The sequence below is a fragment of the Galleria mellonella genome, unplaced genomic scaffold (genome assembly GCF_026898425.1).
Source record: "Galleria mellonella isolate WM207_F2 unplaced genomic scaffold, CSIRO_AGI_GalMel_v1 utg424, whole genome shotgun sequence".
NCBI lineage: Eukaryota > Metazoa > Arthropoda > Insecta > Lepidoptera > Pyralidae > Galleria > Galleria mellonella.
Window position 1 is genome coordinate 1,099,497 of NW_026442097.1, and position 22,528 is coordinate 1,122,024.

The window sequence follows — 22,528 nt, forward strand, 5'->3', positions numbered from 1 at the left end:
TCTATTACACGCATCTTTCTCCACAAGATTCAACCCTTTCACATGAACTGTTTGTATGAGCCATACAAAATTGATGATTTATGGAACCGAAACCTGGTCCTACACGATTGCCCATAGGTAAAAGCTTCAAATTACTCAGCGTGCAATGGAACGAGGATATCCGCAAAAGAACTAAAGTAACCAACATAGCCCATAGGATTAGCAACCTGAAATGGCAATGTGCTGGTCACGTAGCTCGGAAAACTGACAACTGATGAGGAAGAAACGTTCTTGAGGGGCGACTCCGTACAGGCAAACGCAGCGTAGGATGACCCTCCACTAGATGGTGCGACGATCTCAAATGCATTGCAGGGAGTCGGTGGAATAAGTAACTCAGGACCGTTCTTTATGGCAACCTATGGAGGAAGCTCAAGTGCTGTAGTAGACGATATAATAATAGTAATAAAAATTATAATAAATTATATTTAAATCTATTACAAAATTAGTCCATTTTGGTCCTCAGAACAAAGATTTCACTGTGATAACAAATTAAAATTTTAGTTCCAGATTTAAAATGGCGCCTTTAATCGACCCCAATAATCGAATCAATTTAACTCGGCACATCACTAGTTTTATTTAACTTGCAACTACTAACCTAACTATATATTACATTATCTGTGCTATGAATGAGCGACGCTAATGGCCCGCTGGGTTGCCATTTGTGAATAAAGAGTGTGGTAATTAAAAGATTTATAATGCAATACTGGCAACATTTGAATCACGTATCCATTCAAATATAATCTGTTTTGATTCTTATTTATTTATTTTTATTTATTTAATACTTTATTGTACACACCATTTATTTATAAAAATATGACAGTGGTAATCAAATGTACAAAGGCGAGCTTAACTCTAATAGAGTTCTCTTCCAGCTACACGCAAAGTGGAAAGGAGCATCAACGTCAGCGGGTAGAGCGGTGTACAATATTGTGGATTTTTTTTTATACAACTTAGAATGGCAAACAAGCTGACGGCCCACCTGATGGAAAGTGATAACGGTCGCCTGTAAACATGAGCAGTAGCATGGACATAACAGAGTATACTGTTTCGCCCATGATACCCCCCATGCGTTGCCATTGCTGAGGACTCAGGTGTTTGACGATTGAAACACGATTGGTAGAGAGGTACTCAAGCAAACGACTTTTGTACAAAGTCTCCCTCTGGTGAGCGTAAAGCATGGCAGCTATTGGCAAAACCTTTAAGGGGAATCCTATGGCCAGCAGTGGACGTCTTATGTTAATAGCAGTGAAACATTTAATTGGCAAGCACGTATAAAATGAACGAAGAGAGAAAGTGTGGAACTTTTATAGTGATAAAGTATTTATTACCTTTGTGATTGATGTAAATACCTCAAAAGAGGCACGTTTAGTTCACAATAGCGTGTTGGTGTCAACATTTATGTATGGAGAGAGTCAGGCGCGGCTGTGAATCACGTAAATAGGTAAATTAAAAATAAACAATGATAATGTGCCGTGATAATTTTGTTTTATGGGACAGAGGTACCCAAGCAATCGACTTTTGTACGACCTCTGTCCAATTCGTGTTTTTACCGAGAAGCAGTTGTGTTTGCATGGCTGTGTTTCGGTTTGAAGGGTGGGATATGGCGTGAATTTACTGGGTACAGAGGAATAACACCTGAGTCCTCAGGAATGGGAACGCATGGGGGGGTATCATGGGCGAAACAGTACAATCTGTTATGTCCACGGTACTGCTCATGTCCATAGGCGACGGTTACCACTTTCCATCAGGTGGGCCGTCAGCTTGTTTGCCATCCTAAGTTGTATAAAAAAAAAGGTGCCCAGGAAACGACTTTTGTACAAAGTCTCCCTCTGGTGTTTTCGGCGAGAGTAAAAGTTCAGAGTACATGAAACATGATCTGATAAGATTCACCATTCGACTAGCTCGGTCATTGAGAACAGTGTCGTAGATAGAGAAAAAAGTAATGCTTTTTCTATTTAATAACATAATGTTACCACAGACATCGATGCAAATAGATGACGCATTAATATATTGTTAACATGCTAATTATCCACTTTAAACAATTGAAATTAGGCATAGGAATATCGGTATTGCTCTGATATCTATATATTAGATTCCTTTGCATATTGAGGCCGGATAAAAGGTTATTACTCATTCCAATATCGGACTGGTATAACCAATATCGGAATGTTAATATGAGTGTTCTTAATTCCAGTATTATATAATATATTATATATATATATATATATATATATATATATATATATATATATATATATATATATATATATATATATATATATATATATATATATATATATATATATAAGTGTCATTTAATATAACAGTTATAAAATGAAATTTATTTGAAATTTATTTGCTCGAAACACTGTAGAAAAGGTGTTGCATTTGTAAAGTTTATATTAAGATTGTCCATTATGTTTCGCCACATCGAATGGCGTGCAAATATTAATTGTTGAATTTATCTACAGATAGGCCATTTTATACAGGTACATTATATATATAATTTTCAATTATTTACTACATTATACTATGAATCACTACTAGTACCAAGTGCACACTCTGGTCATGCATTATAACCAGTCAATAAATCTATTATAAATAATAAAAATGATAGAAATGTCAAACAAAATTAAAAATACAATTTAAATTTCAAACTAAGTCAATGTCACTATGTTATTAGGTTAATTAGCATCAGGTGGGCCGTCAGCTTGTTTGCCATTCTAAGTTGTATAAAAAAAAAACTTAAAAAAATAAAAAAAAAAAACAAATAAAAAAAAATGGAACAGTAATATTCCAATTCAATATTATTTGTGTCACGATTAAAATTGTAACTCATCTGCTACATCTATTCCAACTGTACGTCTGTGTCGAACCCCATCAGCGGTGTGTTTGTTACCATTTTTTCATCGGAAGCCTTACTAGGCCGCCTATTTATTCCATCGGGCGGTCCCTCACTGATCGTGCCCCATTGTGCCACTAATTAAGTACACTTTTTGTAGAGAACCACACCAATATAATCACAGCATTTTATTTATACCATTAATTACTGATATTGGTATTACAAAGTATTCTCTGACACGTTTAAACTACGTGATTGATTCTTTTTGACACAAAAAAAATGTTCTCTTAAACGACTTATTCGTTACCTTTCTTTTTTTTTACCACGAATGTGGCAAACAAGCATACAGCCAGTCTGGTAGTAAACGGTCACTGTAGCCTATAGACGCTTGTAACACTAGGGGTGTCACGTGCGCGTTGACAACCCTGGAGAGACCTTAATCTTTATTTATTTTACACTTTATTGCACCAAGTAAACAGAGAAATAACAAGTACAGTAAATATTAATGAGAAGTGATACAAATGGCGGCCTTATCGCTGAGCAATCTCTTCCAGACAACCTTTGGGTAGAGGACATTGAGTAAAAGACAAAGGATAGCTGGCACACTATTATATAAATATTGTCATATACATACATATATACATACATACATACACATACATATATAATATATACACAATCAAATATATACATAACATACACATACTTAACAGCACACATACAACAGAAAAAAAATGACGAAGGAAAACGAAGAGAGAACACAGGAAAATAGTACGTGAGAAAGTAGTAGAAGTAAAGTGAGAGGTAGTAGGATTTAACAGAGGTTTTGAAGCTAGTAAGAGTTTGAGCGCACCGAATAGGGGTAGGCAGAGAGTTCCACAGGCGAACTGCCTGAACAGTCAAGGATTTTTTTTTCGATGGGTGAAAATGGTATGGTAACCCCGCCTACGCTAACGGGATACGCTGGCGGAGCACCAGTGAAGGGTGATAGATGAGAATGAAAACAGGCCAGTTGGCCCATCATGATGAATTCATCAGGAATTAACCATGATGGTTTCCAGGGAGAGCCGCGAGGAGGTCGACCTGGTTGGGTATATTGCTAGCAATGGGATTCTCAGTCTCCATTACTAAAAATAAGTCAAGGATTTAGAATAATAGGAAGAAGAATGAGTGGGAAATATACCCTTTTTGAAGAACCCCATGCTGTAGTTTCTAGGGAAAACCTCGGCAAGGAGTTCATTCCACAGCCTGAGTGTTCGCGGGGGAACATTCCTTTGAAACCGCACTGTACGTGACCGTTTAGCTTCAAGCGTGTGAGGATGAACTCCCTGTCGATAGAGAGCACTGCGATGATAGAAGGTGGCTGTGGGATTCGTTTCAAACAATTCCCAAGAATACAATCCGATACCTTGTTAAACCTTGCTTATTATTAGTATTATTTCACCCGTTAACTGTCCACTGCTGGACATAAGCCTTCCCCATAAGGGGAGTTTCGCCATTAGTTGCCACGCTTGGCAGGTGGGTTGGCAACTGCAGTCAGGCATTTAGAGATGTTCTAAGAGGGACGCTACTGGTCATCCCTCGCCCTCCTTTAGTCGGCTCTTACGACACCCACGGGAAAGGTAGGAGCGACCCATTCTATGCCGGGGCACACATGGCGATTTTAGATTTTTACTACTATTAGACATCAGACGTAAGCTGTGTGGTCCTGACATAGAATGGGCCAAACCCTTTCTTTTCCATAATAGTGTCTAGAGGCCACAAAGAGAGCTTAATGTCCGAGGGATGGGCAGCAGCGACCCTTTTAAAATATTACCAAAGCCTAACTACGGTTGCCAACCTACCTGCCAAGCGTTACAACTACTCAAAATCAGCGCTGTATAGGTACATCTCGCTGGAGGTGTGCATGTTTAGCAACAGGTGAGGCGGCTTCAGCAACCAGAATTTTTTTTTCTTTTTCATTCTTGTTTTTTAACAATTATCGTTGGTACTATACTCTCTCTCTACTCTGTACTCTCGACTCTATCTACTGGTAATACGCTCCTTTATAAGGGAGTCCTATGTCCAGCAGTGGACTGTTAACAGCTAATATTATGACAACGGTACCTAAGTACAAAAAGCTGGAGGGGGGAAAGTGATTGTTAGTAATGGGGTCTAACTGAACCATTGCTAGCAATACACCCTGTCAGGTCGACCTCCACGCGGTTCTCCCTGAAAACCATCGAGGTTAATTCTAGTGGAATTCATCACAATGGGCTAAACTGACCCGCTTTCATCCTCATCTGTCATCTATCATTGGTGCCCCGCCAGCGTACATCGATAGCGCGGGCGGGGTTACCATTCCATTATCACCCAATAAAAAAAAAAGTACAAAAAACTTATCCTGAAGACATGTGGAAATATTACAAAAATAAGGCAAACCTTTTAAGTACTTATATATTAAATTTTTAGCAATCACTGCGCGATCGATTTACGATAGATCGCCTATTATGTTTCTACCGTGAATTTACAGGGTACAGAGGAATAACACCTAAGTGCTGGGGGGAAAGGAATTGTTAGTAATGGAGACTGAGAATCCTATTGCTAGCAATATACCCAACAAGGTCGAACTCCTCGCGGTTCTCCTTGGAAACTATCATGGTTAGTTCCTGATTTCCTGCTTTCCTTCTCTTGCTTGCTTCCGTGACCTGCTTTCATCCTCATCAGTCATCTATCACTGGTGCCCGCCAGCGTATACCGATAGCGTAGACGGGGTTACCATACCATTATCACCTATAAAAAAAAACATAAGCCATGTTCAATGGCGAACAATTTACGGCTGATAGGATGTTTTTTTTTATGGGTGAAAATGGTATGGTAACCCCGCCTGCGCTAACGGTATACGCTGCCGGAGCTCCAGTGAGGGGTGATAGATGAGAATGAAAACAGGCCTGTTAGCCCATCATGATGAATTCATCAGGAATTAACCATGATAATTTCCAGGGGGAACCGCAAGGAGGTCGACCTGGTTGAGTATATTGCTAGCAATGGGATTCTCAGTCTCCATTACTAACAATCCCTTTCCCTCCTGCTGATAGGATGTTAATTGTCTATTTTTATATGTAAGGTCCAATAAAGATTGCACCATGCATTGACAAATGTAAACCAGTTATAATTTCGAATAAGATCTGCTTTAATACAACACACAAAAAAATATCAAATAATCACCGTCCAGTCGAGTTCGATAAAAAATAGTTTTAAAACAACACTGTCTTACGGTTTAAAATTGTTTGGCATACAGCTGGCCGGTAATAAAAAGAAGTCAAAATTTTGAACTACATTAAATCAACCAGTTTTACTAGAGCCCCCGTACCCCCCTCATTCCTTGCGGATTGTCCACTGCAAGCGAACGACATCGCGTTATCGGGGGTCCAGGCGTAATGGCCGCTCGTATAGAAAAAAAGGCATGCATAGTACACTTTTAACGCTACGTTCTAACAAATTGAGCAGTCACAAGTTCGAAACGGGAGCTCTTAAACGCGTTCCTAAAAATCAAAATTTAAAATTCGAACATGAAAATGGCGCGAAACGTTTCGACTTTTTTCTTTTTCGTCTACGGTCTGACACTAGTGGTGCGCGCTGAGAACGAATTAAAAGAAATGGACGCGGCCGGTATCATGAACGCCGTTGAACAAACGCTCGATTTAAAATATAATGAGTATGCCGGTTATTTAACTAATTGCTTGGAAACATTCAATGATAACCTATTGAAGGACAGTGAAGTTGGCAGGATGCTGCACTATGAGGAACTTAAGTCTAAAGTTGACAATATTGGCAAAAGTAAGTGTTTAAAAATCATAATATTTTATCTTAAATTTCAATAGATGTGAATGATATTGAATCCAATACGTGTTTCAACCGTGAAGCAGTTGTGTTTGCATGGCTGTGTTTCGGTTTGAAGGGTGGGATATAGCGTGAATTTACACGGTACAGAGTAATAACACCTGAGTCCTCAGGAATGGCAACGCATGGGGGGTATCATGGGCGAATCAGTATACTCTGTTATATCCATGGTACTGCTCATGTCTATAGGCGAGTGTTACCACTTTCCATCAGGTGGGCCGTCAGCTTGTTTGCCATTCTAAGTTGTATAAAAAAAAATTATAGGGTAACCAAATTGTAATATTTTATGTATTTGAGGAGTTAAGGAGTTAAGGGGCCGCCTGAAAATCAGCGCTATATAGGCACATCTCGCTGGAGCTGTACATATGTAGCAACAGCTGAGGCGGCTCCTATTACCAGCAACATTAATTGTTCTTTTTTTTTTCTTTTTAATGTTTTATTTTTTTATTTTCTTAATACTGGTAATAAAGGTTATCTATCTATATATCAAATTTTATTAAAATTATCAGAAAACTAAGACAGTGTAATCTACCAACAAATTAAAACGTTCAATCTTTTTTTTTTATTTTTTATTTTGTACTACTCTTAGATTGTATAGAGAATTGAGTCTCAAAAAACGGGTCAACATTTTGTCAGCTAATTGTCAAATTAGCTGACTCGTTGTTTTTATCAGTGTTCTATATACTTACGTACACAATATATCTTGACGTATTGTTTAAATAAATAAAATGAGTGTTTACGCATTGTAAAGGTGCAGAATTTATAAGACAAAATAAATTTAGAAGTTGTAGAGGAATCACTCGTAACTATTTATCACGCAAAATTGTATGAAAAAGTTGACACGTTTTTCTCGAAGTATTTGTATGGGGACACTCTATCTATATAATTTAAGGCTATAATAAAAAAAAAAGTAATTAAAAATGTCTACAATAATGTAAAATATGATTTTATCTTTCTGTCTACCCGTGGATTACTGGAGCGAATCGCTAATATTAAATTATTAACTATCGTCGTCCTCCGTATCGCAGCGGTCAACACGCCTGCCTGCGACGTGGAGGCCCCGGGTTCGATCTCCGGCCAGGTCATGATGGAAAACGATCTTTTCCTGATTGGCCTGGGTCTTGCATGATGTCTATATATGTATCTATTATAAATATAGTACCGTTGAGTTAGTATCTCATAACATAAGTCTCGAACTTACTTTGGGGCTAGCTCAATCTGTGTGATTTGTCCGTATATATTTATTTATTTATTTATTAATCCTAGCTTAGCGATCCGACCCGGCTTCGCTCGAGTAGACAGAATTTTCAAAAATCAATGCATACAATGAAAAAAATTATCCGCGGTGATGCCCGCTCCTAACTATGTAATTCCCGTATATCATTCCCATTGGAACTCCCCACGAGTCCGGTCTTATATTGTATTATATACTTAAACGATAATTACGTACCTAATACCTTCGTAAAGTTACAACCAATTCAACTGATCGGTTATTTTATAGCATTTTATATGTGACTCTTTAGATTGATATAACTTTTTTATTTATGAACCGATTGAAATAAAACAAACACTAAATGTTAAGTGGAGTAAACCGCAACACATTAGTGGAAACCGCATTCAAATCGGTTAAGCGATTTCTGAGACTAGCGTGCACAAACGTACGGACAAACAAATAAACATTCTAAAAATCATTGTGTTTGGTTTTGTTATTAATACGCCCATAGAATTTACTATAATTTGCTCATAAAAAATAAAAAAAATGCATCAATGTATAAGTATTATCGTCACCAGAGGGAGACTTTGTACAAAAGTCGATTGCTTGGGTAACTCTGTCCCATTCGTGTTTCTACCGTGAATCAATTGTGTTTGCATGGCTGTGTTTCGGTTTAAAGGGTGAATTTCTGGCAGTGAATTTACTGGATACAGAGGAATAATACCTGAGTCCTCAGGAATGGCAACGCATGGGGGGTATCACGGGCGAAACAGTATACTCTGTTATGTCCATGGCACTGCTCATGTCTATAGGCGACGGTTACCACTTTTTTGCCATTCTAAGTTGTATAAAAAAAAGGTTGTCTATCCGAATACAGAACCGGAGTACGAAACCCGTCCCAGTGCAGAAAGGTGTAAAACAGGGCGATGTCGTATCCCCAAAACTTCACAGCTGCATTGGAAGATCTTTCCAAACTCCTGGAGTGGAAAATATATGGGGCATTTTACTAGTACCAAGTGTGTAGTTGCCAAGCGTGGCAAACGCTTGGCAGGCGGGCTGAAAACCGCAGTCAGGCCTTTGGTGATGTTTTAAGAGATTCCCTCGCCCGTTAAGTTCCCCTAGTCGCCTCTTGCGACACCCACGGGAAAGAAAGAGGTGGCCTATTCTATGTCTGAGCTCCCGCGACGTGTAATAAGTATTTATTTGTTAATTTATGGCTTTTTTTCATCCTACTTCAAAAAGAACTAAGTTCTAAATTCAGATGTATTTTTTTTTATGTTTGTCATCTCATAACTCCGTCAATTGTGGACCGATTTGGAAAATTCTTTTATCATCTGAAAGTACACACTTACAAATTGATCCTATAGAAGTTTTCTCAAAATCGATTCAGTAATGTAAATTTTAGATCAAAATAACTGGTTTCGTCAGAACTGAAGTTAGTTTTGTTGTGGGACACAATTTTTAATTATAAATCAAAATTAATGATATTCCAACGATAGAAGTCTTATTTGTATCATAGAGTTCTTTTGTTTATGGTATTAATACTACATTATTACCTTTTTTAATCCATTTTATAACTTCAAAGTTAAATATTTACTGTTGTAGTTATAAATAGATAGATAGATACTCTTTATTGTTTCCTCCAAAAGATTACAATAGTAAACTTATTATAAATATAAATAATTACAAGAAATAATCACAGTGAGAAAACAATGGGCGACCTTATCGCTAAGAGCGATCTCTTGCAGGCAACCTTTGGATAGAGAGGAGTAATTATAAACACTTTGATGGGAGGCACGATGAAAAATTTTGTTAGTTCTAAATATGGGAGATGTGATACATATAATAATATAAAAATTATCCCGTTACTTATTATTACGTTATAATATAACGTAATCCGATAGACTTGCCGCTCATTATTATAACCGTTACTTCCCAGTTCCACTACCAGGGGGCATGTCACGAGACTTGTAAAAAGTTGACAGGTTCGGGTCACGTGAACGCAGACCGGCCTGTTTTGTCTATGCCTTCCCTTGCCAATTTGCAACTTTTGTTTTTTTTTTTATTTTTTTTTTTGTAATTTCAACCAAATAAATATTCATTGCCGGGGGAAGGGGATTGTTAGTAATGGAGACTGAGGATCCCATTGCTAGCAATATACCTAACCAGGTCGACCTCCTCGCGGTTCCCCCTGGAAACTATCATGGTTAATTCCTGATGAATTCATCATGATGGGTTAACTGGCCTGTTTTCATTCTCATCTATCACCTTTCACTGGTGCTCCGCCAGCGTATCCCGTTAGCGCAGGCGGGGCTACCATACCATTTTCACCCAGCAAAAAAAAATTCATTACCAATAAATATTCATACATGTCTAGCTAGTTTTAAAACAAAACTTAAGGACTTTTATTTGAGCAAGTTGTCATCTTCTTAATATGTTTATGTCTGTCAAAACCGCAGATGTTTGTTCAGACAAACATCTGCGGTTTTGACGTGCTCATACTTTCTGCTTACCGTTCAAATAATTTTTTGGCGTTGAGATGATTGCAGCAGATTGAATTTTTTTTCTACACTAATATTATAAAGAGGACAGATTTGTATTTTTGTGTATATGTGTGTTTGTTTGTAATGAATAAACTCAAAAACTACATCGTCGATTTAAAAAATTCTCTCACCATTAGAAAGCTACATTCTTTTTTTTCCTTCCCCCCCCCCCCCCAATATCTATATAATAATAAACTCTTTATTGCGCACAGTAGAGATGTATACAAGGAGTATTTATACAGAATGTGCATATACCAAAGGCGGCCTTATCGCTACAAGCAATCTCTTACAGACAACTTGACTTACAGACAACCTGGATATATATATTGGAGTCTTCTGTACATTTATCATCACCCATTGCGATAAGGGGAAAGATATTGTTAGTAATGACGATTTGATGATGATGATTGAATGATGAAAGACCAAATTGTTTGTTTCTTTTTTGGCTATCAAGGTTCCCCCTGGAAGCCATCGTGGTTAATTCTTGTCAAATTCTTCACGATTGGCCAATTGGCCTACCTTCATCCCAACCTATCATATATCTAACACTGGTGCCCCGCCAGTGTATACCGATAACGCAGCCGGGGTTACCATTCCATTTTCATCCATTAAAACTGGTAGAAGAACCACTTATTTTTTTTTTAATATAACATTTAGTATTGATGTATTTAGTTACAGAGGGCCGGAATATAAAGAAGCTAGCGTTCGCCACCCTACCGGTCATCTTCCACCTGGGGATGACGTCAGCATGGACGGTCCTCACCACCATCCTGACGGCGAAGGCGGTCGCCATCGGGCTAGCACTCCTCGTGTTCAAGATAGCCGCCAGTTCGGCCAAGGTCAGTAATGAGATCAGATTACAATATTTCCTTTGTAAAACATACTTTTGTTCTATCACCAATAGTTTCCGCAGCGCACGCGACCAAAGATTTTTTTTACACCTTGAGTTACGTTACTAAAGTTTTAGTAAGAATCCCTAATCTTTTCTAGCATCTTTTCTTGATATCTGCAAAAAAAGTAAGAAAAAGAAAATTTGTTACTTTTATTAGAAGAAATCAGTTGATAAAGTCAGATTTCCTTTGCCATAAATTTGATATCTGCAAAAAAAAAAGGAAAAAAATAATTTAGTTTTAATAAAAATTAAAAACGCTAATCTTTAGCTTATCGGATATCTATTTTCAATCTCCGACTGTTATTTCGTCCACGCACATTTATCGACTACCAGAAGCTCTACAGCCTTCCATGTTAGCCTTCAATCTTCGACTGCCATTACGTCCACGCACGTTTAGCGACTACTAAATGTTATACAATAACTAGAACTAATATCCTTCATGTTAGACTTTAATCTCCGGCTGTCATTCCGTCCACGCCCGTTTTGCGACACGTATTTCACTTCTAAACGAGGCATCTATAGGCAAATTATTAGATCGCTGCTCGGAGCCTTGTGCCAACCGTTCGATTATTGTAAATCTTTTCACCTATAAAAAGCTACAGTAAAAACGGCTAACATAAATCACTATTTTTGAAAATTCTACCAACCAAATAAATACTCATTGCCGGGGGGAAAGGGATTGTTAGTAATGGAGACTAAGAATCCCATTGCTAGCAATATACCCAGCCAGGTCGATCTCCTCGCGGTTCCCCCTGGAAACTATCATGGTTAATTCCTGTTGAATTCATCATGATGTGCTAACTGGCCTGTTTTCATTCTCATCTATCACCCTTCACTGGTGCTCCGCCAGCGTATACCGTTAGCGCAGGCGGGGTTACCATTCCATTTTCACCCATAAAAAAAAAATTCATTGCCAATAAATATTCATTCATGTCTGGCTAGTTTTAAAACAAAACTTAAGGACTTTTATTTGAGCAAGTTGTCATCTTCTTAATATGTTTATGTCTGGTTTTTTGATACATGTGAACAGTATTTATATACTTTTATATATTTGTGTAGGCGTTTATATGCATGTATGTATGTGTATATGTATGTGTGTATGTATATGTTATTGTGTATGTATGTATGTGTGTGTATGTATATATATATATATATATATATATATATATATATATATATATATATATATATATATATATATATATATATATATATATAAGGTTTAATTGGTTTTCACCTTCTCAACTTATGTCGGCTTAAAAACATACCCCGTCCTGTAACCCACAGGAAAAAAGGTACGTATGCCCCAGTTTTATTTTTTTTTATGTCCGTCTTCTACCTCGCCTTCTCTTTAGAGTGTATACTGAATTTGTGAGTGATTGTGTCTTTGGTGTATGAATTGTGTTGTATGAATCTGGTGTGTTTGTTGAGTGTTGTGTGTTTGTTGAGTGTTGTGTGTTTGTTGAGTGTTGTGTGTTAGTTGCCTGTTGGATGGTTGGTGACCGGTGTGTGTCTTGAGTGTGATGATTTTGTGTGTTTTGTACAAATACGGTATCTCCCAATACTTTGCTGAGTATGCTTGATGTGTGAATGGCTGCTTGTTTTTGCAAGATTGTGATGTCAATTTTGGCATTTAGCTTATTTATGTAGTTTATAATATTTTTAGCTACTATTCCTGTTGCGATATATATATATATAATAATGAGCAGAGATAATATTTATATTATTATATGTATTACATCTCCCATATTTAAAACTAACAGAATTTTCCATCGTGCCTCCCACCAAATTGTTTATAATTACTCCTCTCCATCCAAAGGTTGGCGGGAAGAGATCACTCTTAGCGATAAGGTCGCCCATTGTTTTCTCATTGTGATTATTTCTTGTAATTGTTTATATCTATAATAAGTTTACTATTGTAATCTTTTGGAGGAAACAATAAAGAGTATGTATCTATCATTCAATCTGTACGAAGACGGATAGCTCGTTTTAAAATAAGAACACCGAGACTATTGGTCGACATTAAATTTGTCACGACCGAACACCCTGTTTTTACGGAGTGTAACTATTTAAATTTGTAATATACACCCGACCCAATAAAAAAGGAACTATCAAAATCGGACAGCCGCATAAAAAGATATGCGTGATCAAAAGATAAATTCGCCTTCACTCGAGACATTCATTTTTTCGTCGCCTCAGAAAAGGCCCACTTTGTTCGTTGTTATTGAAAAAGCAATTATCGTTTTTCTTTTTTTTTTTGTAATATTAAAAAAAAAAGTACTGCATATTCAAATTACTGAACGGTTTTGTCATTAAAATGGATAATAATGGCATATTTTGAGTGCACGCCGCAAAAAATCTAGGCTCGTCCATATTCAATATTGAAAGAAAGTAAATTATGAAAAATAAACGTGTAGTGATGCCGTAAAGATTTGGGACTGAGCACTAAGCATGAGTAATACAGATATCCATCAGTATATCTAAGCAATAAGTTGAGTTAAGTCACTGAGTTGATACCATTATGTGTCACTGTGGCACACTTGCGAAAAATTACATTTTATCTTTTATGTACTTTCTTATTTTTTTTATCTCCTTTATTAAGAGGCTTTTATCCTATAAGGATATGACAGCCTCATCGTACCCTAATTTTAAAAAATACCTCACATACTTAAAACATTTATACATAAATAAATAATACATAATAACTTAGTAGTCTATTTTCATAAAGGGAATTATTGATACAAAAATATAGTAGTTAAAGATTTTGCCATTCCGGAATGTGGCTCTGCGAGTATATTTGAAAACAAACCAATCTCCTGTCAAATTGAGACTATATATTTCTGTATCAATACTTCCCTTTGTTTTTTGTATTTCGTACATTCGGATATCATATGGTGGACATCGTCCAATGTGTTACAAACATCACAGTTCGGATTATTAACTTTTTTTTTTTCATAAGAAAAGCGAATTTTGCATTTGGATAATGTCCTGAGCGTAATCTAAGAGTTGTAACTTTCTTTTTGTTTATTTTTTTTTTAGTATATGTTTTGTTTTTTTTTCTTTGTTATGTTATGTACCAGTATCTAATGTTATTTGTGTGCTGTATTAAATTATTTATTTATCTATCTATGTATTGGTTTCCTCTGGACATAAATGGCGGGAAAAAGGTCATCACGCATTCCGACATCGTCCATATTGGTCGGATATCTATTTTCCAATATTATTTTTTAAATAACATACTTTTAATATATTCGTTATTGGAAGAGTATACTCATATAGATCAAAATGACACTTGACATATTTGGACTCGGTTATAAACAATATCGCATAAAATTGTATAAAATAATGTTATATTCAAATATTTCTTATATATTATATTTATATACAACTTAGAATGGCAAACAAGCTGACGGCCCACCTGATGGAAAGTGGTAACCGTCGCCTATAGACATGAGCAGTACCATACATAACAGAGTATACTGTTTCGCCCATGATACCCCCCCATGCGTTGCCATTCCTGAGGACTCAGGTGTTATTCCTCTGTACTGTGTAAATTCACGCCATATCCCACCCTTCAAACGGAAACACAGCCATGCAAACACAACTGCTTCACGGTTGAAACACGAATAACTGTGACTTAGTCGTCACTTTCGCTGTATTTCCAAATCAAGATCCAGAGGGAAACTTTATAAAAAAGTCATTTGCTTAGACATCTCTGTCCCATTCGTGTTTCTACCGTGAAGCAGTTGTGTTTGCATGGCTGTTTGTTTCGGTTTGAAGGGTGGGATATGGCGTGAATTTACAGAGCACAGAGGAATAACACCTGAGTCCTCAGGAATGGAATCATTCATAACTACATATTTATCACGCGAAATTGTATGAAAAAGTTGACCCACTTTTCTCGAAAAGTAATGGAGACACTCTATCTATATAATTTAAGACCGCGATATTTTCCAGGATTGCGTGAAGGTCCCATGGCTAACGGTATATTTCTAGCTAGAAATAGACCGCTAGTCCCCACTAATAATAGCTATTTCTCCAACTAAACAAATTTACATTCACTTAGTCCAGCTCTTAGTGTGACTTGCACTTAAGCAAATAAAAAAAAAAACTATTCTACATTAACTGAATATACTAGTTCAAGCGATAGTGGGTTCGATTCTCGCGTCAAGATAATTTATCATGCGTAATATCAAATACCTATAATATCCTATGTCGTGGAAAGTATATACTTACTTTAAAAGCGTCTATAATTTTTGCATACCCAAGTGTGACAATGTTACTATTTTATTATGTATTTTTAAAAAATTGCTAACTACACTGTAAGTAATTTATAAATAAATAAATATTTACTTATTTATATGTTTTTGTACATTTACTTATAGTATAAATATTAGGTTATAACAAAACTGTACACAAGCGGACTTATCCCTTAAAGGGTTTCTTTTTTGATGGGTGAAAATGGTATGGCAACCCCGCCTGCGCTAACGGGATACGCTGGCGGAGCACCAATGAAGGGTGATAGATGAGAATGAAAACAGGCCAGTTAGCCCATCATGATGAATTCATCAGGAATTAACCATGATAGTTTCCAGAGAGAACCGCGAGGAGGTCGGCCTGGTTGGGTATATTGCTAGCAATGAGATTCTCAGTCTCCATTACTAACAATCCCTTCCCCCCTTGTCTTGGGTGACTGGAAGAAACCCCTTGAAAGGGGTTTCTTCCAGTCAACGTTGAGAACTCGAAAGGGGAAAATGTCCATAGGGTTTGTATATAAAGCATAACATGTATGGTGCAAAAATATGCTTTAATAATAAATTATTAGTAGTTATATAATTAGTAACAAAGTATAAATAAATAAAATTATAAATATATATGCAACTTAGAATGACAAACAAGCTGACGGCCCACCTGATGGAAAGCAGTAACCGTCACCTATAGACGTGAGCAGTACCATGAACATAACAGAGTATACCGTTTCGCCCGTGATACCCCCTATGCGTTACCATTCCTGAGGATTCAAGTGTTATTCCTCTGTACCCAGTAAGTTCACGCCATATCCCACCCTTCAAACCGAAACACAGCCATGCAAACACAACTGCTTCACGGTAGAAACACGAAGGGGACAGAGGTGTCCAAGTAAAAAACTTTTTTTGTACAGTCTCTCTCTGGTATATTAAGAAAAAAAAACTGGTATGTGTAAAACCTTTTATGGATAAGAGCGTTCACGACGGAGTGTTGCACCACTCTAATTAGGTGTCTGTCAGTTTTCAATACAACTATTTTATGATTTCCAAAAATTTTTATTGATTATTTAAAAAGCGCTCTAAAAACCAACGAACCAAATACTTTAATCATGCAACATTACATACACTTATTAGCTATTAAGCTGTCGATGAAAATTTGATTTTTGATGGCTTAAAAGTATTTGAAGAACTCCAAAGCAAAACATGAAGCAGTAATTAGTGTTATATATATATATATATATATATATATATATATATATATATATATATATATATATATATATATATATATATAACACTAATAAACAGAGTACGACAAACCCAGTTAAGCTATAAAAAGTAAATTAAAAAAAATCTGTTATATAAAAATGAATATTCGTGCCCATCACGACTGTATTTTAGAGTTCCGTAGTCAAACAATCGATCCAAATAAATTTTGCGAAGCTGTCACTTTCATTTCTTTCATAGCCAATTCAAAGAAAAATTCCGTTGAGAAAAATTAACAGGCGCTTTATTTGTTTATTTATTTAAAGGAACACTAACGGCATATTGCATTATAACATATATAACAAACATTAAATATAATACAATATTAATGCACACGCCTGTTAAAGGTATTCACAGCATTTACTTTAACATAGTTATACAGTTATGAAATGAAGCAAACAATTATAATTAATTGAATAATACTAGACTGTGAATAATTTTATAATTTTAAAAGTTGCGTAATTAGGTATGGAATGGATCTTAAAGAAACGTCATCATCATCGTAGCACTCGTTAACATACATACATACATACATATCTGTCACGCCTGTCTCCCATTATGGTAGGCAGAAACAATGGAACGCCAAATGCTTCGATTCAAACAGACCTCTTTCGCTTCCTCCACATTCATCAATCTTTTCATACACGCTCGCCGGTTACGGGCACTTTTAATTTGGCCCTTCTTCAGCACGTCGCCTGTTTGGTCGACATACGTCCGTCTAGGGCGGCCCCTACCGACATCACCATTCATTCTCGCTCGACAAATCTCTTTCGTAATTCTTCTTTCATCCATCCTCTCCGAATAGCCAAACCAACGCAACATTCCTTTTTTCAATAACACTCGTTAATCACACTCGTGTGTTCCGGTTTGAAGGGTGGAATATGACGTGAATTTACTGGGTACAGAGGATTAACACCTGAGTCGTCATGAATGGCAACGCATGGGGGGTATCATGGGCGAAACAGTGTACTCTGTTATGTTCACGGTACTGCTCATGTCTATAGGCGACGGTTACCACTTTCCATCGGGTGGGCCGTCAGCTTGTTTGCCATGCTGAGTTGTATAAAAAAAAACTTTATATATATGTCAACATATTTATTATTTCTTAATAGAAACATCTATAATGTTTCCTCCTATTATTGTACACATACTGCCCGCTAGTAATTAACGCTCCATTCCACTCAGGGTTTGCTGGAAGAGAACTCTCTTACAGAGTTAAGCTCGCCTGTTGTACATCTTCATTTAATATACATTATAACGATGTAATTTTTTTTATACTGTTACTATCATCACTACATAGTATAAAACAAAGTCGCTGTCGCTGTCTGTCCGTCCCTATGTACACTTAAATCTTTAAAACTACGCAACGGATTTTGAAGCGGTTTTTTTTAATAGATAGAGTGATTCGAGAGGAAGGTTTATATGTATAATACATGCATAATATTGTAGAGGAACACTGATAATTTTAAAAGTTTCTAATGTGATGCGATGTAATGTGCACCCGTGTGAAGCCGGGGCGGGTCGCTAGTAAAGTACAAATAAATAAGTTGTTACACGGATCTGACAACGGTTTATTCATAAATATACTTATTGTGCAATTAATTAACAAACTTAAAACGTATACGGAACCCCGTAACGGCTTGCGCGTCTCGCTCATAACCCCGTTTTCAAATAAGGCGATTATTACAAAAATGCGTCGTGACAGATTCCACTTTTTATATTTTCACATAACTAAATAAAAAATAGCAATTTATAAAATATATACAAAAAACCAATTACTCCCATAGGTCCGTACGCAAAAAGAGACACACAATGCATGTACCTGTACATAGAAGAGGAACTTTGACAGTTTTGAAACCACTGACTCAATGGAGGTGTAAAATGATAGCCCAAAAAAAACGTCTATTCATCAACATTATATAGAGGCCGCTGTCCGAGTTATAGTAAATAGAGCGTATTTGGTACAAAATTAGGGTTTTTTTTTATGGGTGAAAATGGTATGGTAAACCCCGCCTGTGCTAACGGGATACGCTGGCGGAGCACCAGTGAAGGGTGACAGATGAGAATGAAAACAGGCCAGTTAGCCCATCGTGATGAATACACTTGGAATTTAACACGATGGTTTCCAGGGAGAACCACGTGGAGGTCGACCTGCTTGGGTATATTGCTAGCAATAGAGCCTTTTATTAATAAATCCATTACTAACAATCCCTTCCCCCCCCAAAATTAGGGTTACGCACGTCACTACGTACCTACGCGTCGATTCCAAAAATAGGAAGACTAGGGCTGGGTAATATTATATATATATATATATATATATATATATATATATATATATATATATATATATATATATATATATATATATATATATATATATATATATATATCTTATATATAAAATTCTCGTGTCACGGTGTTTATTACCAAACTCCTCCGAAACGGCTTTACCGTTTTTTATGAAATTTTGTGCGCATATTGGGTAGGTCTGAGAATCGGTATATATATATTGCTATATTCTTATATATATTCTTCAAAGACTTCAAAGTCGTTTGCTTGGGTAACTCTGTCCCCTTCGTGTTTCTACTGTGAAACAGTTGTTTTTACATGGCTGTTTCGATTTGAAGGATGCGATATGACAGTGAATTTACAGGGTACAGAGGAATAACACCTGAGTCCTCAGGAATGGCAACGCATAGGGGGGTATCATGGGCGAAACAGTATACTCTGTTATGTCCATGGTAACTGTTTGCCATTTTAAGTTATATAAAAAATAAATATTACAAAACTTTAAAGAATTTTCAATATAAAAAGCGATCTTATTGCTAAGCAATCTCTTTTTTTCTGTTCCAATTTGTCATCATTAGAATTGAAGTTTTATATTATATACATATATTTGTGTAGATAGACATACGTATGTATTTATATATACATACACATTTTAATAGTAAATGCACCGCCTACTTAATTTCCCTCTTGCCTCATGGTTGACTGGTACAGAACACCATTCGGTGGGGGGAAAGGGATTGTTAGTAATGGAGATTGAGAATCCCATTGCTAGCAATATACCCAACCAGGTCGACGTCCTCGCGGTTCTCCGATTAATTCCTGATGAATTCATCATGATGGACTAACTGGCCTGTTTTCATTCTCATCTATCACCCTTCACTGGTGCTCCGCCAGCGTATCCCGTTAGCGCAGGCGGGGTTACCATACCATTTTCACCCATCAAAAAAAAACACCATTCGGTGTTAAGTCTGGCAGACTTATACATAGAATTTCATTTAAAATGTGCATTAAAACTTAAATAAATAAATAAATAAAACCTAGTTAATTTATAAAGCGCCCTACAAACCGTCAATCGCGGTTACACGAACCGAAACTGTTCTATGTATAATTGAATTCACATTGTCAGCGAGTTTTTTGTTCAATACAAAAATATTTTAAAGCCAATATAGAGAGCATGCATTGACTTTCACCGGGTCGTGTTACTCCAGCTACTTCACGAACCTATTGGTCCATTCATATTGAATCGATCACGTGGTTGGGGGGAAAGGAATTGTTAGTAATGGAGTTTGACAGCCGCATTGCTAGCAATATGCCTTATTAGGTCGACCTCCACGTGGTTCCCCCTGGAAACCATCGTGAATAATTCTTGTTGAATTCGTCACGATGGGCTAACTGACCTGCTTTATTCTCACCTATCATCCTTCACTGGTGCTCCGTCAGCGTATACCGATAGCGCGGGTGGGGTTACCATTCCATTATCATCCATTAAAAAAAATCGATCACGTGGTCGCACATTGTACCTCGTACAAGAAGGATATTTTTTCATGGCCGCCATTAGCTAATAAAAATAGTCGATCGTACCGTCAAATTAGCGCTAGCAAAGTAAATCTTTTCTACACGACGGTTATCAAAAAAATGTTACAATTTATTTATTTATTTAACACTTTATTGCACCAACATAACATGATTTGTTGAACAATTTTCAATACGTATAGTGTAGTACAAAAGGCGGTCTTATTGCTAAGCAATCTCTTCCAGACAACCGTTGGGTAGAAGGAATTAAAGCATAAGTAGGTAGGTGGCGCGTTAAAATAATAGATCTGTAAAAATAATAAATATGTAGTTACTACGTTCATTCATAATTAATAATATATTTTAAATTAGCTATTCGCGCCATTTTGCAACAGTTTTTTTTTTTTTTTTTTTAATAAACTAAGCACAGCCCGTATTACTTTGTGATAATGTAGCTTTATTTTTTTTTATGCAACTTAGAATGGCAAACAAGCTGACGGCCCACCTGATGGAAAGTGGTAACCGTCGCCTATAGATATGAGCAGTACCGTGGACGCCCACTTGGTTCAAGGTCGACTACAAATAAAGCGACTTAAAAATGATTCATTGATTAAATGATATCATTACGCCCAATAATAATAATGTATGTGATTAAATATCGACAAGAATTCTTTTGTCCGTCTGTCTTTATTGTTTAATAGAGAGGTAATAAACATGTCACTTTTGAATTATATTCATTAAAAAAAAATATAATAAGTAAGACTTTGTCTGTAAGAGACTGCACTAAGCGATAAGACCGCCTTTTGTACCTTTATGTGTATATTTCAATCTGTATTTACGTTACTGTATTTCACTTGAATTATTCACTTGTCATTGTATATTTTTATTTATGGTGCAATAAAGAGTTAAATGAATAAATAAATAAATTTTAATACACAATAAATATATATTGAGTCAGTGTTGATTTATTTTTTGAATGACTATCAAAAGGGGATTTGCGAAAGCGACATCTATTTAACCGACTTCGAAAGAAAGAGGGTCTCAATTCGATTGTTTTTTTTTTGTAACCACAATGAGTTGTGAGGTCTGTTATTGACTGAGGTCAGTTGTAAACCGATTAATTTTTTTTTAATGAAAGGATATACAAATAAATTAGTCTTATAGAAACTTTACCCAAAATCGGTTCTTTAACTTTAATTTTTAGATTAAAATAACTGGTTTTTTATACCAGAGGGAGACTTTGTACAAAAGTCGTTTGCTTGGGTACCTCTGTTCCATTCGTGTTTCTACCGTGAAGCAGTTGTGTTTGTATGGCTGTGTTTCGGTTTAAAGGGTTTTTTTAATAGGTGATAATGTTATGGTAACCCCGCCTACGCTATCAGTATACGCTGGCGGGGCACCAGTGAGGGATGATAGATGACTATGAAAGCAGGTCAGTTAGTCTATCGCGACGAACTCCACTAGAATTAACCACGATAGTTACCAAGGGGAACCACGTAGAGGTCGACCTGATAGGATGTATTGCTAGCAATGGGTCAGTTAAATCCCATTACTAACAATCCCTTCCCCCCTCGGTTTAAAGGGTGGAATATGGCAATGAATTAACAGGGTGCACAGGAGTAACACCTGAGTCCACAGGAATGGCAACGTATTAGAGGTATCATGGGCGAAACAGTATACTCTGTTATGTCCATGGTACTGCTCACGTCTATAGGCGACGGTTACCACTTTCCATCAGGTGGGACGTCAGCTTGTTTGCCATTCTAAGTTGCATAAAAAAATTAATCTTAATTTTTCTCAAAT

The 22,528-nt window shown here is 36.6% G+C and overlaps 1 protein-coding gene across 3 annotated transcripts in view; it reads left to right on the top strand.

Moving 5' to 3' along the window:
• The first annotated feature begins 6,309 nt into the window (after positions 1-6,309).
• The window catches only part of LOC116413750 (uncharacterized), a 33,065-nt gene continuing 16,846 nt past the window's right edge, over positions 6,310-22,528 (top strand). For all 3 annotated transcript variants that reach the window (XM_031914462.2, XM_031914463.2, XM_031914464.2), the window contains exons 1-2: positions 6,310-6,700; positions 11,192-11,358. In XM_031914462.2, the coding sequence (XP_031770322.1) occupies positions 6,433-6,700; positions 11,192-11,358 (435 nt within the window). In that variant the 5' untranslated portion in view covers positions 6,310-6,432. The remainder of the gene's footprint in view (positions 6,701-11,191; positions 11,359-22,528) is intronic.